We start from the raw sequence: 12752 nt of genomic DNA on the forward strand, positions 1-12752 counted from the left end.
GGGTGCTGTCAGCTGCCAGCTGAGGATGGTGCCTGGTGGGAGTGAGGAATCAGCTCAGCCTGTGGAGGGGACAGGATCAGATGAGGCTCTTCTGAGTGAATGAGGGGAATTGGTGAGACGGGGGCGGAGGGTAGGACCTCAGACAGAGGGACCCTGGCAGGAGGGTAAGACCTGAGAGGAGAGGGGAGCTGAGGACTTGGCGTGGGTTCTGGCGCCAGGTGTGCACCTGTGTCTGGGCTCCTGTAATAAACAGCTGCCCCCCAGGAGGGGTTAGGGGTGCTACACCCCGGGATGCAGTACCACTGGGTAGGGAGGAGTAGGGGAGCCTTTGTGAGTCTCCACCCACCCCGGGCATCTGGCCCAGGCCCAGCGTGCTGGGCTGCTGAGGCAGGCTGGGGCGAGGCCGTGCTCGCCTCCCTTGGTGATGGTGGGTGGTTGGACGTGGGGAGTTTCACTTGCGGCTGGGTGGGGTGTGTGGAACCAAGGCCCAGCTGGCAATCTGGGGTCACTTTTCTCAGCTGTCACCAAAACTTACCTGTCTGGTGTCTTCAGGCCTGCTTCTGGTCCCCAGTTTCCTGGCAGCCCATCTGATAAGGGCTTTCCGGATTATCTGTTAGCGGCCTCCCTCCCTCCCTCCCTCCCTCCCTCCCTCCCTCCCTCCCTTCCTCCCACCTGCTCAGATAGCACTGGCTTGGGATGCTTCAGTTGTAATGCTCAAGAGTGGAGGCGAGGCTTGTTTGTTGGGGTACTCTGGATCCTGTAGACCCCCCCCTTTTTTTTAAGATTTATTTATTTATTATGTGTACAGTGTTCTGTCTGCATGTATGACTGCAGGCCAGAAGAGGGCACCAGATCTCATTACAGATGGTTGTAAACCATCATGTGGTTGCTGGGAATTGAACTCAGGACCTCTGGAAGTGCAGCCAGTGCTCTTAACCTCTGAGCCATCTCTCCAGCCCAGACCCCGTTTAAATAAAAAGGGCCTGGCTGGAGTGGAGAGATGGCTCAGCGGTTGGTTAAGAGTGTGCCGTGCTTTGGCAGAGGATGGGAATTTAGTTCTCAGCATGAATATGGGGAGGCTCACAACCGCCTGTAACTGCAGCTGCAGGGGTTAGCTGCCCCCTTGTGGGCTCCATGGGTACCTGCACACACGTGGCATACACATACACATACACGAGCTTATTATTTATTATTATTATTTTGTTTTTTTGAGACAGGGTTTCTCTGTGTAATAGCCTTGGCTGTCTTGGAACACACTCTGTAGACCAGGCTAGTCTCGAACTCACAGAGATCTGCCTGTGTTGCCTCCCGAGTGTTGGGGTTAAAGGTGTGTACCACCACCGGCATTTTTATTATTTTTTTAATACTTATTTTTATGTAAATGGATGTTTTACCTACATGTATGTAGTACTTACATGCTGGTGCCCATGGAGGCCAGAAGAGGGTGTTGGATACCTTGGGACTGGAGTTACAGATGGTTGTGAGCCACCATGTGGGTGCTGGGAATCAAACCTGGGTCCTCTGGGAGAACAGCTAGTCCTCTTAACCACTGAGCCATCTCTAATAAATAAAATAAATCTTAAAAAAGAGGATAGCAGGGTATCATCGCAGAGACATCTCTGGTGGGGGATGTCAATGGAACCCAGTGGGGTGCTGGGCTCTTGCCCCAGGAGCAGCCCTGAAGGTCCCCTCTGTCTGTCTCCACACTCTTAGGGGCAGCTCCTCCACGGCTGCCGTTGGCCCTGTGGCCTGGAGCTGCTGGGCCACAGTGCTGGGCTGCTTCCCTTCCCTGCCTGTGTGTGGCTCTGAGCGGCTTCATGTGGTCTCCCTGCTCTGAAGACCCTAGGCTCCGTGTGGGCTCTAGACGCTCATCCAATGTGGACAGGGACAGATAGACACCCACCTAAATCTAGACCAGGCTGATCTGTGCCGGCCAACTAGGGCAAACACGTGTATATGCTCAGTTTCATGGCCTGCAGGAGAGACCCAGACAGGTTAGGTCTCAGGGATGGAGGGAAGGGTCCTGGGTCAAGGTGGGTTTTACTGAGGAAGGGGACTCGGACCTTTCCCGCTGTCCCTTCCCACAAGGCCTTGTGTACTGGCTGAGAGTAAGTAGGCAGTGGGACTGCCCCCATGGTCTCTCCTGATTGTGACTTCCACATTTCCTGAAGGCTCTGGAACCCTTGGCAGGGGCTACGCAGGCCCTGGTCAGTGTCCTTCCCTCCCTGCCACAATGTCTGTATTCCCTCCCTCTGGCTTTGCAGAAGGCCTGCCAGCTGGTCTGATTCAGGATGTCGTACAGGAAATTCTATGCATTATTCAAGGCCTCAGCGCTCCCAGGTCCTTGCACACCTGGTCTGGGAGGTTGCACTCTGACCTTCCCCATTCTAAGTCCAGACAGAACCCACCGCTGTGGTACTGCCGGTTGGCACCAACGCATGTCCTTCTGTCCTTATTCTCAGTGTGTGACTTGTCTTCCCAATGAGGCTTTAGCTCCCCAAGGCAGGGACCCCGTCTTTTCTGGCTCATGTTCTCTCCACAGCTGGTAGAACAAATTATTTCACCTGCTCAGTATGCGTTTATGCAGCCTGCTCTGCAGGTCTGGGCACTGGGGATGCAGAGGCAAAGTCCACACCCCTGTCCTCATGGGATCTGCGTACCACCGACGGCAGTGAGAGCCAGGTGGGAACCGGGACAAAGGAAGGCGAGGGCGGCATGCCGTGCCACAGTGCACTGATTACACTTTTTATTTATGGGGTAACCCCATATCATGCAACTCCATATTAGATCACATAGCCCAGGCTGGCCTTGAGTTTGTTACGTAGCCAGGGATGACTTTGAACTCCTGATCCTCCTGCCTCTACTTCCCAAGAAGTGGAATTATAAAGTGTGTGCCACCGAACCTGACTATAGTGCACAGCCTTAAAAGGGGTAGGGAGGAGGGTCTTGGTGGGGACGGGTCCTTTGAGCTGGGATTTGCAAGAAGTGAGGGTGTTTGGAAGCAAAGTTTACTAGGAGAAGAAAAGGCAAGGCCAAGGTCCCTAGGAGCGTGAGGAGCCTGCGGGAGGCTATGGGGCTGAACCAGAGTGAGCCTGGAGGAAGTGGGAAACATGTGCGGTCCTGTGGAGGTCAGGGCACAACTTGAGGAAGCTGGTTCTCCTTCTACCATGTCTGTCCTGTGGATCCGACTCTGGCTGTCAGGCTTGGTGGCCGACACCTCTTGTAGGCTAAGGAGGTGTACCCCAAACCTTGACTTTCCTTTGTTTTCTATAGGGAACAGGCTGGCGGGGGAGGGGAAGAGGGGTGCAGGGGAGCAGTTGCTAAAGTTCAGTCGAGAGTGGAAGGGCCTGGCCTGGGATGGTGCCAGAAGTGATGAGCAAAGGCTGGGCTCTGCTTCTGCTGTCTGGGACAGGGTCTCCCGTAGTCCAGGCTGATCTGGAATTCACTGTGTAGTAGAGGATGGCCTCGGTTCTGATCCTCTTGCATCCACCTGCATGCTGGCATGACAGACATATGTGACCATGCTGTTTTATTCAATGCTGGGGTTGGACCCAGGCATGCTGGGCAAAGCACGCTACCAGCTGAGCTATACCCCAGTCTTCTCCACTCCCCTTTGAGACAGGGTCTCTTCATCTAACGTGGGCTAGCCTTGACCTTGCTGTACAGCTGCTATTGGAAGAGAGGGGCTGAGGGTTAGTCTGAAGTTTTGGCCAAAGACCCATGGTGGGGGGGGCGGGTCATGGACTGAGATGGGGTCAGCATGAGGACCACTTGGTGGAAGGACAGGAGCCCAGCTGTGCGGACGTTCCTCCCAGTGCCTTTGCTTCTGAGGAGAGCAGCTGGGTTGAGAAGAGAGTGTCCTTGGGGCAGGAGTGTAGGGATGACCAGGGAGCATATTAGTAACCCTTCTGGGGCTGTGAGTGTGGCCAGCATGACTTGTGACTAGATGGGGAGGGAGCGAGTGCTGGAGGCTGGGAGGTTGAGCAGGCTGCGCCCCCTTCCCTGCCTGGCACTGGTGAGGTCCTTCAAAGCACCTGCTAGTACTGGGCAGCCTGGCTTCAAAGTTCAGCTCTGTGATGTTAACCTTTCCATGCTCTGGTTCCCTGCTTGCAAAATGGAAATAATAGCAAAGTAGTTTTAGGAAATTAAACAGTGTATGCAAACATCAGGCAGCCTTCCAGCTCCCCAGGCCACCGGCAGGAGGCCTACAATTCGGTCGAGCTCCCACACCATCTGCATGGAGTTAGTGCCAGATGACAGAGGCTGAGGGCCCTGGCTCCCACTCTAGATGCCAGTCACCAGCCTGGGCCTCTGACTTTTCTGATTGACAGCTGTGAATTAGGGGACCCTGTAAGGTGCCTTCATGTTTGGTGACCCGCTACAGTGGCTCATAGAACTCAGAAGAGCTGTTGACTGAGCCTCAGAGATGGCCTGCCTCACATACACACGAGGAGTAATGTCATGAGGGGGGAAAGTCTTTTAATTGATGTCATGATTTAAGGGTCTAGTGAGCTAACTCAGGAAGTAAGACCACATGGTGGATGGAGGTAAAAGTCGGTCTCTGACCTACACGTGTACTGCACACGGACACATGTGCACACACAGAAATATGAACAAAACACAGCTGCAGGGTTAGCAAGACAGCCGAGAAGGTCCTGGTCCGTCTCTGCTACCAAGCCCTGAGTTTGAGCCTTGGAACCCACGTGGTGGAAGGAGAGAAACCACTCCAGCAAGTTATCCTCTGGCTCTGCACGTCTACACGCCAGGGCTGTGTAGACAGACCCTGTGTCAGAAAACAAATGGGGGTGTAATTCAAACCAGCCAGGGGGAGAGACGTGTAAGGCGAGGTGTGGGGTGGGATGAAGAGCTGCTTCTGTGCCCTTCTGGGCCACACTAGCCTCCTGCCACCACCGACTGGCACTCCCTGAACTCAGCCCTTGTGGGTTGGCCCTTCGCTGTATGATTGATTGATGACGTCACCGATTAACCATCAGTGTCCTCCACCAGGGACAGACGAGGAAGCCAGGGCTGCAGTTTCTATCTCTCACACAGGACAGTTTCCCACTCTCGTCCTGAGGGGCTTTCCAAAAGTCACCTCGTTAACATAAATGCAGGTGAAAGGGGCGGATAGGACCGACCTTCCTGCCATTTCTGTGGCTGTGGAGCTTTGGTAGAGACTGGGGCAGAGATCCAATATGGCAATAAAGATGATTGTACATTTGCCCCACTCATGAAGGTGTTAGGGTGCGGGGGCTCTCACCAGAAGTTGGAATGAAACCCCTGTATTGGTTTTTCATGTCACCGAGGACACAGGAGAGCGATGTGCAGATTCCACGTGGAGCACATTGGGGCACCAGCTGCCGAGGCTCGCGGTAGAGGTGCGTGTGCTGAGGTAGCGAGGTAGCTGGGACTGTGGGGATGGGAGAGATGCCCACGGGGCGGGGCTGGGAAGATCAAAGGTGGAGAATCCAGGTGTGCCAATGTTGACACAAGTTATGTGGGAAGACAGCATCATAATTGAGATGTCTCCTCCATCAGACTGACCGTAGGCAAGTCTTTTTGGCATTTTCTTGACTAATGATTGACCTTGAAAGGTCCAGTCCACGGTGGGCGGTGTCACCCCTGGACAGGTAGTCCAGATTGTATAAAAAGAAAGCTGAATGAGCTCTGAAAAAAGCCAGTGAGCAGCATTCCTCCATGATTCCTGCATGGAATTCCTTTAGTGATGGATTGTAATAGGGATGTGTAAGTCAAATAAACCCTCCCCCCTCCAGCTTGCTTTGGGCCGTGGTGTTTATCACAGCTACAGAAAGCCAACTAGGATATCAGGTCTGTATGGTTATGCTAGGCGTATGGTTTGTGCCTTGTGGCAGAATGGTGTTTTGAAGGCATCACTGGGTGCAGTGACCACCTCTGGAGAGATGGAAGTGCCTAGGGATGCTGGGATCACATGGAGGCTTTGCAAGGAAACTGGGGTCACTGAGAGAACATCCTAAGGCCTTGTTAGCCAACCCAAGGAGTGCAGAAGTGGAGTGGGCTTTGATACTTGTTTTGTGGCTTTAGGCGAGTCATTTAATATTTAGGTGCAGTTTTCTCCTGGGTAAAATGGTACCAATTACCAGTTCTTTGCTGGGAAGTTGGTGGAAATTCAGGAATGATTGCTGAGATAGAGCTGGTTTTGACAGTGGTCCATGATGATCTCTTTCCTGGAGACTTGAAGCCTAGATGGATGAAGGGATGGGGGTAGGTGGGTGGATTAATGTACAGGTGGGTAGACAGATGGGTAGATGAGTAGTTGCATGGGTAAATGGAGAGATGATTGGGTGGGTGCATGGATGAGGAGATGCATAGATGAATAGGAACATGGGTAAATGAAGAGTGGGGTGGCTACATGAATGGATGGATGGAGGCGTGGTTGGAGGCATGGTTGGATGCATAGATGGTTGGGCAGGTGCATGAATAGATGATGGATTGATTGATGCATGTGTCGTCTTCTTCTTCTTCTTCTTCTTCTTCTTCTTCTTCTTCTTCTTCTTCTTCTTCTTCTTTTGGTTTTTCGAGACGGGGTTTCTCCATGTAGTTTTGGTGCCTGTCCTGGATCTCGCTCTATAGACCAGGCTGGCCTCGAACTCACAGAGATCCACCTGGCTCTGCCTCTTGAGTGGGTCAAAGGCATGCACCACCGCCACCCGATTGATGCATGGGTAAATGAGTGCATGGATGGATGGGTAGGTGAGGATGGGTGCATGGATGGATGTCCCCAGAGATGCAGGATAAGTCCTCAGCCATAGCTGTAAGAGAATTTCAGACCCTAGTGTAGGTACTGGCTGAGTCTGGGAAGCATGAGGTTTTTTTGTTTTGTTTTGTTTCTGTCTGTCTGTCCATCTGTCTGTCTGTCTGTAGTCTGTCATCACATTTGCTTCTTTTCCTCGCTTTCCCTGACTCTTACTTGCCTTCACTCTCTCTCCTGTGCTGTAACTGTCCCTCCTCAGTTCCCATCTCCCACTGCCTTTGATTCTTGGGCCCCTTTCCTCTCCCTGTGCTTCCTGCCCAGGCAGCAGGGTCTCAGGACTTACCTTTGTACTGTGTGAGAGCCCAGATGCTGGCCAAAGGGTGGCTCCAGTATCAGAGACCTTGCCTTTTAATGGCAGTGCCATAAAGAGAATGCCCATGGCAGGTTCCAGTGATGGAAGAAATTCCAGGCATAGTCCCTCGTGCTCCCAGAGTTCCCTGCTCCAAAGGAGATGTGTCTCTTCCCTCCCTCTAACCAAGCTGCTCTGTCCCCTAGGCTGGTGGATGACCGCTGTGTGGTGGAGCCTGCAGCTGGGGACCTGGACAACCCCCCCAAGAAGTTCCGAGGTAAGACCTCCACACCAGCTGTGAGCATCCCTCCTGGGCCACAGGGTCCCAGACCTGGGTCTGGGTCTGTCTCCCCAGTCTGCCCGACACTACCCTCTTCAGCCTGTGTTAACCTTGGCCTGCACTGTATCATCTTGGCATGGCACATTTCTGCTTTTCCTTCCAAGACCACACCCCCTTCCCTGGCACACCCACTTCTGGCCAGGGGCCTATTCTCCCCCAAATTCCCAGCCACTCACACGGCTTTCTTTGTCTGTGTGACTGTTTTTTTTTTTTTTTTTTTTCCTTTAAGGGAATAAAACTGGGAAAGACAATTGCTCAGGCCTCAGGAGGCCCAAGGGAGAATCCTTTTCTGTGCCTCAGTCTCCCCATGTGTGATGTGAAGGGACTGGAGCTTTTAACTCTTCATATCTACTTGCCTCAGGCTGTGTGTGTGTGGCTCCTGCTAGATGGAACCCCAGAGCCCAGGCATGGCTGTGTCCTGTGACCTAGTCAAGTGCTTTCCCCTGAGGAGGTTCTGTCCTCCGTGGTGGTGGGCTCCATAGCCCTGGAAGTAGCAGGCCTGGATGAAGGACAGCCTGGCTGTTCTTGGGCCAAGCAGGGGATTGCCTATGAGGGCTGAGGCTGACATGCACTAGACAGCCGGAGCCTGGGCGTGGTGGGAGCAGGCAGGAACATGCCAGCATGATGCCACCAGGTCTGCAGTGTGGTTGGTCTTCTGGGAGAGGCTGGTGGGAGATGTCATCAGTCTAAATGCTGGGCAGGGGTGGGGCTAAGACAGCCTGATGGCATCCTTCTGCTGCATGCTGCTGGGGGTCCTGCCTGTCTGTTGGGGGTGTGGTGGGAAGTGGTGGGGGTTCCTGGCCTGGAGAGGGCCCTGCATCAGCGCTTCTCCATCCATGTTTCCGTCATGGACTTCTGGCTTGTCTAAGGGGATGTCATAGGTTGAGGCGGGCCTCAGCCGCTGTGTGGGAATGACCTCTGGTCCTGAACCCTCCACACCACCATCAGCCTTCCTCCGCCCACACCTGGCTCTGTGGTCCCCCACCCTGTTTCTACATGGGGCTGCTCTCCCTGCCCCCTCTGGCCACAGCCCCTTCCGCTCCCCACAGTGACTGGCCACCCCTCACCTCCGCACCTGCTGTCACCTCACAATCTGCCCTCTGCAGTGTCCCGTCCCTGCTCCCGGCTCCAGTTCCGACCTGTTTAGTTTTCTGCATCGCGTGAGTCCAGCGTGCTCTGGGTCCCGTGTAATTTGCTTATTCTCTTTGCCTCTCAAACCCTTGTCTCTCTCAGGGTTTTAGCTGGGTGAGTTCAGACTTACTGTGTAGCCACGATGGTTACATCTGAACCAAATGCTGCCACATCCCAAGTGCTGACGGTTTCACTGCTGTGTGTGTGGGCGCCTGCGCGTCACAGCGCACGTGTGGAATCTTTCTGTCCTGGTGGGGTTTGAACTCCAGTCTGTCTGTCTTTTGTGCCCCGTACCAGAACATTGGGGAGGCTTTAGTCTGGCTTTTGTGTTTCTGGTTTTATTGGGAGTCTGCCTCCCAGCTCTCGTGGTGGGGGGAGGGGCAGAGGAAGGTGACGGTTTCTTGGGGCCCCTGGCTTCTGCCAGAGCAGGGAAGGGATTGTGTGGACAGGGGTGTGTGGCAGGCAGGTGACAGGGAGGTGGCTGTGGTAGGGGAAGATATGCCCTTGGCTTCCAGTGGATAGCTTGGGGCCAATTTTTGACAACAAAAAAGCCACTTAGTAGAACAAATGCCCTTTTGACTTCTTGCATATTCTTCCCACGCCTCCATCTCCTCCTTTGTGGTTTCCCAAGGCTTGGGTACAGGGACCCCTGGAGGTCCTCTTGGCCTCAATGGCTCAGCCTGTACAGTGAAGTATGACAGAGGGACCCCGATTCCACCCATCACCTTCTGGGGGCTTTGGGGTGCAAGAGCCCCTTCCAGCCTCCCCATGGTCCTGCTAAGGCCCGAATCATGCTAGTCTTGAACAGGATCTGTTCTCTGCAGCTTCGGCTGGCAGGCGCCAGTTGGAACATTTAGAACTTGGGACAAGACTCAGGACTCCAGCCTCTTCAGACTGAGGCTCAGGCAATGCCTCCCACCTGAGGCCGGCCTTTGTTGGTTCTCTGGCTTCCCTGCAGCACCTTGGCCCTCCCACTGCAGGGTGGGGCCGTGGTAGGCATCTGGAAGTTGTCAGGTCATCACCAGACTTTGTTCTGGGATCCCCAGGCATTCTGCCCTCCCATCTTGGGGTGGGCCCAGCCATTGCTGAGGACTCTTCTTGCCCACAGCTCACTGTCCAGCCCTTCAGTCCCTACTCTATGTACCTTCTGGGCCAGGGAAGCCCCTGGGCCCTCAGTCCGCTTTGGCTTTCCTGGTGTGTGGTTTCAGCTCCATCCACTGTTTGCATCACCCCAAGCCTCGGCTTGTTCGGGGAATTCTTTCCAGACTTGGCAAGGTCCTGGGAGGCCCAGTCTGCTGGTGCCAGCGGTACCTCACACCAGCCCAGCCTCCAATGGCTGTTCTTGCCGTAGGTGTAGGTGCTGAGGACTGGGCTTCCATTCTGTGCTCCTCTGGTGAGGCCAGGGGACGCCAGTGTGGGAGGACTGCAGCTTTTCTTGCGGGGGAGGGGGGGACCTCAGGAAGCCCCGAGTGCACGCCTCCAGGCACAGACACCTGGACTAGTGTGTGGAGGTCACCTCGTTGCTCAGACTGGTGGGAGGAGGGGCATGGTGGCATTCCTCTGCTTACATAGCTGGGAGCCCCTCCCCCAGCTTTCAGCCTTTTGGAGCTGGTAAGATAGCTCAGTGGTAGAGCACTTGCCTGGTATGCAGGGGGCAGGGTTCAATCCCCAGTATCACAAAACGAACAAAAAGATACTTCAAAGCCAGGTGAAGTGACCCATGTCTGTCATTCAGTACTCAGGAAGTTAAGACTAGTGGACCGTGGGTTCCACACACCTTTAATCCTGGCACTCTGAAGGCAGAGGCAGGTGGATCTCCGATTTCCTGGTCTAAATAGCAAGTTCCAGACCAGCCAGAGCTACATCCTGAGACCCTGTCTCAAAACAAACAAGCAAACAAACAAAAACCTATCAAAACAAAACAAAAAACCAAAAGAAAACGGAGAAGGATCAAAGAAGACCCCAGAAATTTTCACACACACGTCAAGTTGGTTCTGTCGTTCAGGGGACTGGTTCAAAGTGCTTGCCATTTGGACCTAGGGATAGAGCAGGAGCATACAGGGTGGTTTTTTTTTTTTTTTTTCTTTTTTTCTTTTTTCTTTTTTCTTTTTGGTTTTTCGAGACAGGGTTTCTCTGTGTAGCTTTGCGCCTTTCCTGGAACTCACTTGGTAGCCCAGGCTGGCCTCGAACTCACAGAGATCCGCCTGGCTCTGCCTCCCAAGTGCTGGGATTAAAGGCGTGCGCCACCACCGCCCGGCTCAGGGCGGTTTTGACCTGTGCTAACGGTTACCCTCTGTGCAGATCATTGTCCTGGCCTGCTGTCCTATGAGATCTACTCCTGCTGGAGGCCGCAGCCTAATTGCTGTATAGCATTCCACTGACTGGCTAGCCTGTTAATGAGCGCTCAGCTCAGTTCCCATACACGTCTCCTTGGCTCACGTGTGAAGGTTTCTCTGATAAATTCCCATAAGGGGATTAGCGGGGTGGGAATAACACGCCTCTATCCTAAGCAACGACTCTGCAGCCTTCACTGAGGTGACCACCCTCGATCCCCGTGGACTTGGGCATGGAAGAGGAGATTTGAATCAGTTCTGTTGGACTCTTTTGTTGAGGCAAGGTCTCTCTCATGCTGGCCCAGCCTTTGCAGTCTTCCAGCTTCTGCCTCCCTAGTACTGAGATCACAGGTGGACAGACACCCCACATGTCTAGTTGTCTGGGGTGTCTAGGTACCAGGGCTGTAGCCATGTGGTTCCTCCACCCCACCAGTAGAGGGTGCACTCTTGTGAGTGGCTGTGATACTGTATTCTGTCCACTCCAGGCAGTTTGTGGACTGTCAGCTTTCCATTGTCCGTGGATGCCTCTCTACATGGCCCCATCTCCAGCAGGCCATGTCAGGATTCTGGCATGCTCGTGGTGGCTGCAAGCATAAACCGTATTGGGCTTTAGTTTGCTTTTCAGATCTCTAGCGTGCTGTTTGGGTGTGGAGGTCGATCCTGGGTGTTTTCCTCAATTGCTCCTCACCTTGTTTTTTGAGACAGAGTCTCTCACTGAGTCTGGGGGTAATCAGTGTGGCTAGTCTGGCTGGCCAGCACACCCCAGGACTCATCCTGTCTCGTCATCCCCAAGGCTGGCATTACGGGCAACTGCTGCTGTGCCTGGCTGTGGGTGCTGAGGATTGAACTCGGGTCCTCGTGCTTGTGTGGGAGCACTCACTGAGTCGCCTCCCAGAAGCCCACAGTTGGATAGCTGCTTGCCTGGCATTTGTAACCCTGGGTTCAATTCCTAGAAGTTCAGTCTCTCCTCTCTCTTAAATATTTACAATAATAATAATTTTTTAGCTTATTTGTTTTTTTGAGACAGAGTCTCATTATGTACTCCTGGCTGGTCTGGAACTTTTTATGTAGATCAGGCTAGCCTTGAACTCATGGAGATCCTTGGGCCTCTGCCTGTCAATTGCTAGGATTTAAGGCATGTGCCATAGATAGATTTATTTCTGCCTAGGGGTGTTTTGCCTGCATGCATGTCTATGTGCTACCTGTGTGCAGTCCCCATGGAGGCCAGAAGAGGGCGTTGAATCATCTGGAATTGGAGTTACAGATGGTTGTGAGCTGCCATGCAGGTGGTGAGAATTGGTCCCGGGACCTCTGGAAGAGCAGCCAGTGCTCTTAACTGCTGAGCCATCTCTTCAGCTCCTCTTTTCTCTTTTTCATTTAAAAATTCATTATTTTTAATTTCTTGGAAAATGATGTGAATATAGTGTTTGTAAAATTCCATAGTTTTAATTATTTTAAAAAAATCACTTACTTTTAATTGTGGTAAAATATACTTAACAAAAAAAAAAAAAAAAAAAAAAAAAAAAAAAAAACCAAAAAATCAAAAACCTCCCTTGCTGGAGCTGGAGAGATGGCTCAGCAGTGAAGAACACTGGCTGCTCTTGTGAAGGACTGGGTTTTGCTTTCCAGCAGTCATGTTGGGCAGCTCTAGGGACCTGCACCCTCTTCTAGGCTCTGAGGGTACCTGCACTCATATGCATATATCCATACACATAATTTAAAAAGAATAAATCTTTAGCTGGGTGGTGGTGGTGGTGCATGCCATTAATCCCAGCACTTGGGAGGTAGAGGCAGGTGGATATCTGTGAGTTTGAGGCCAGCCTCGTCTACAGAGTGAGTTCCAGGACAGCCAGACTGTTATACAGA

General features: G+C 53.0%; 1 protein-coding gene across 1 annotated transcript in view; it reads left to right on the top strand.

Annotated features, from left to right (window-relative positions):
* Positions 1-12752, top strand: part of Itpr3 (inositol 1,4,5-trisphosphate receptor type 3) — a 71540-nt gene that overhangs the window by 10324 nt on the left and 48464 nt on the right. Inside the window, 1 exon segment of the mRNA XM_059282438.1 lies at positions 7289-7359. Within this exon segment, the coding sequence (XP_059138421.1) occupies positions 7289-7359 (71 nt within the window).

The sequence above is a fragment of the Peromyscus eremicus genome, chromosome 16_21 (genome assembly GCF_949786415.1).
Source record: "Peromyscus eremicus chromosome 16_21, PerEre_H2_v1, whole genome shotgun sequence".
Lineage (NCBI taxonomy): Eukaryota > Metazoa > Chordata > Mammalia > Rodentia > Cricetidae > Peromyscus > Peromyscus eremicus.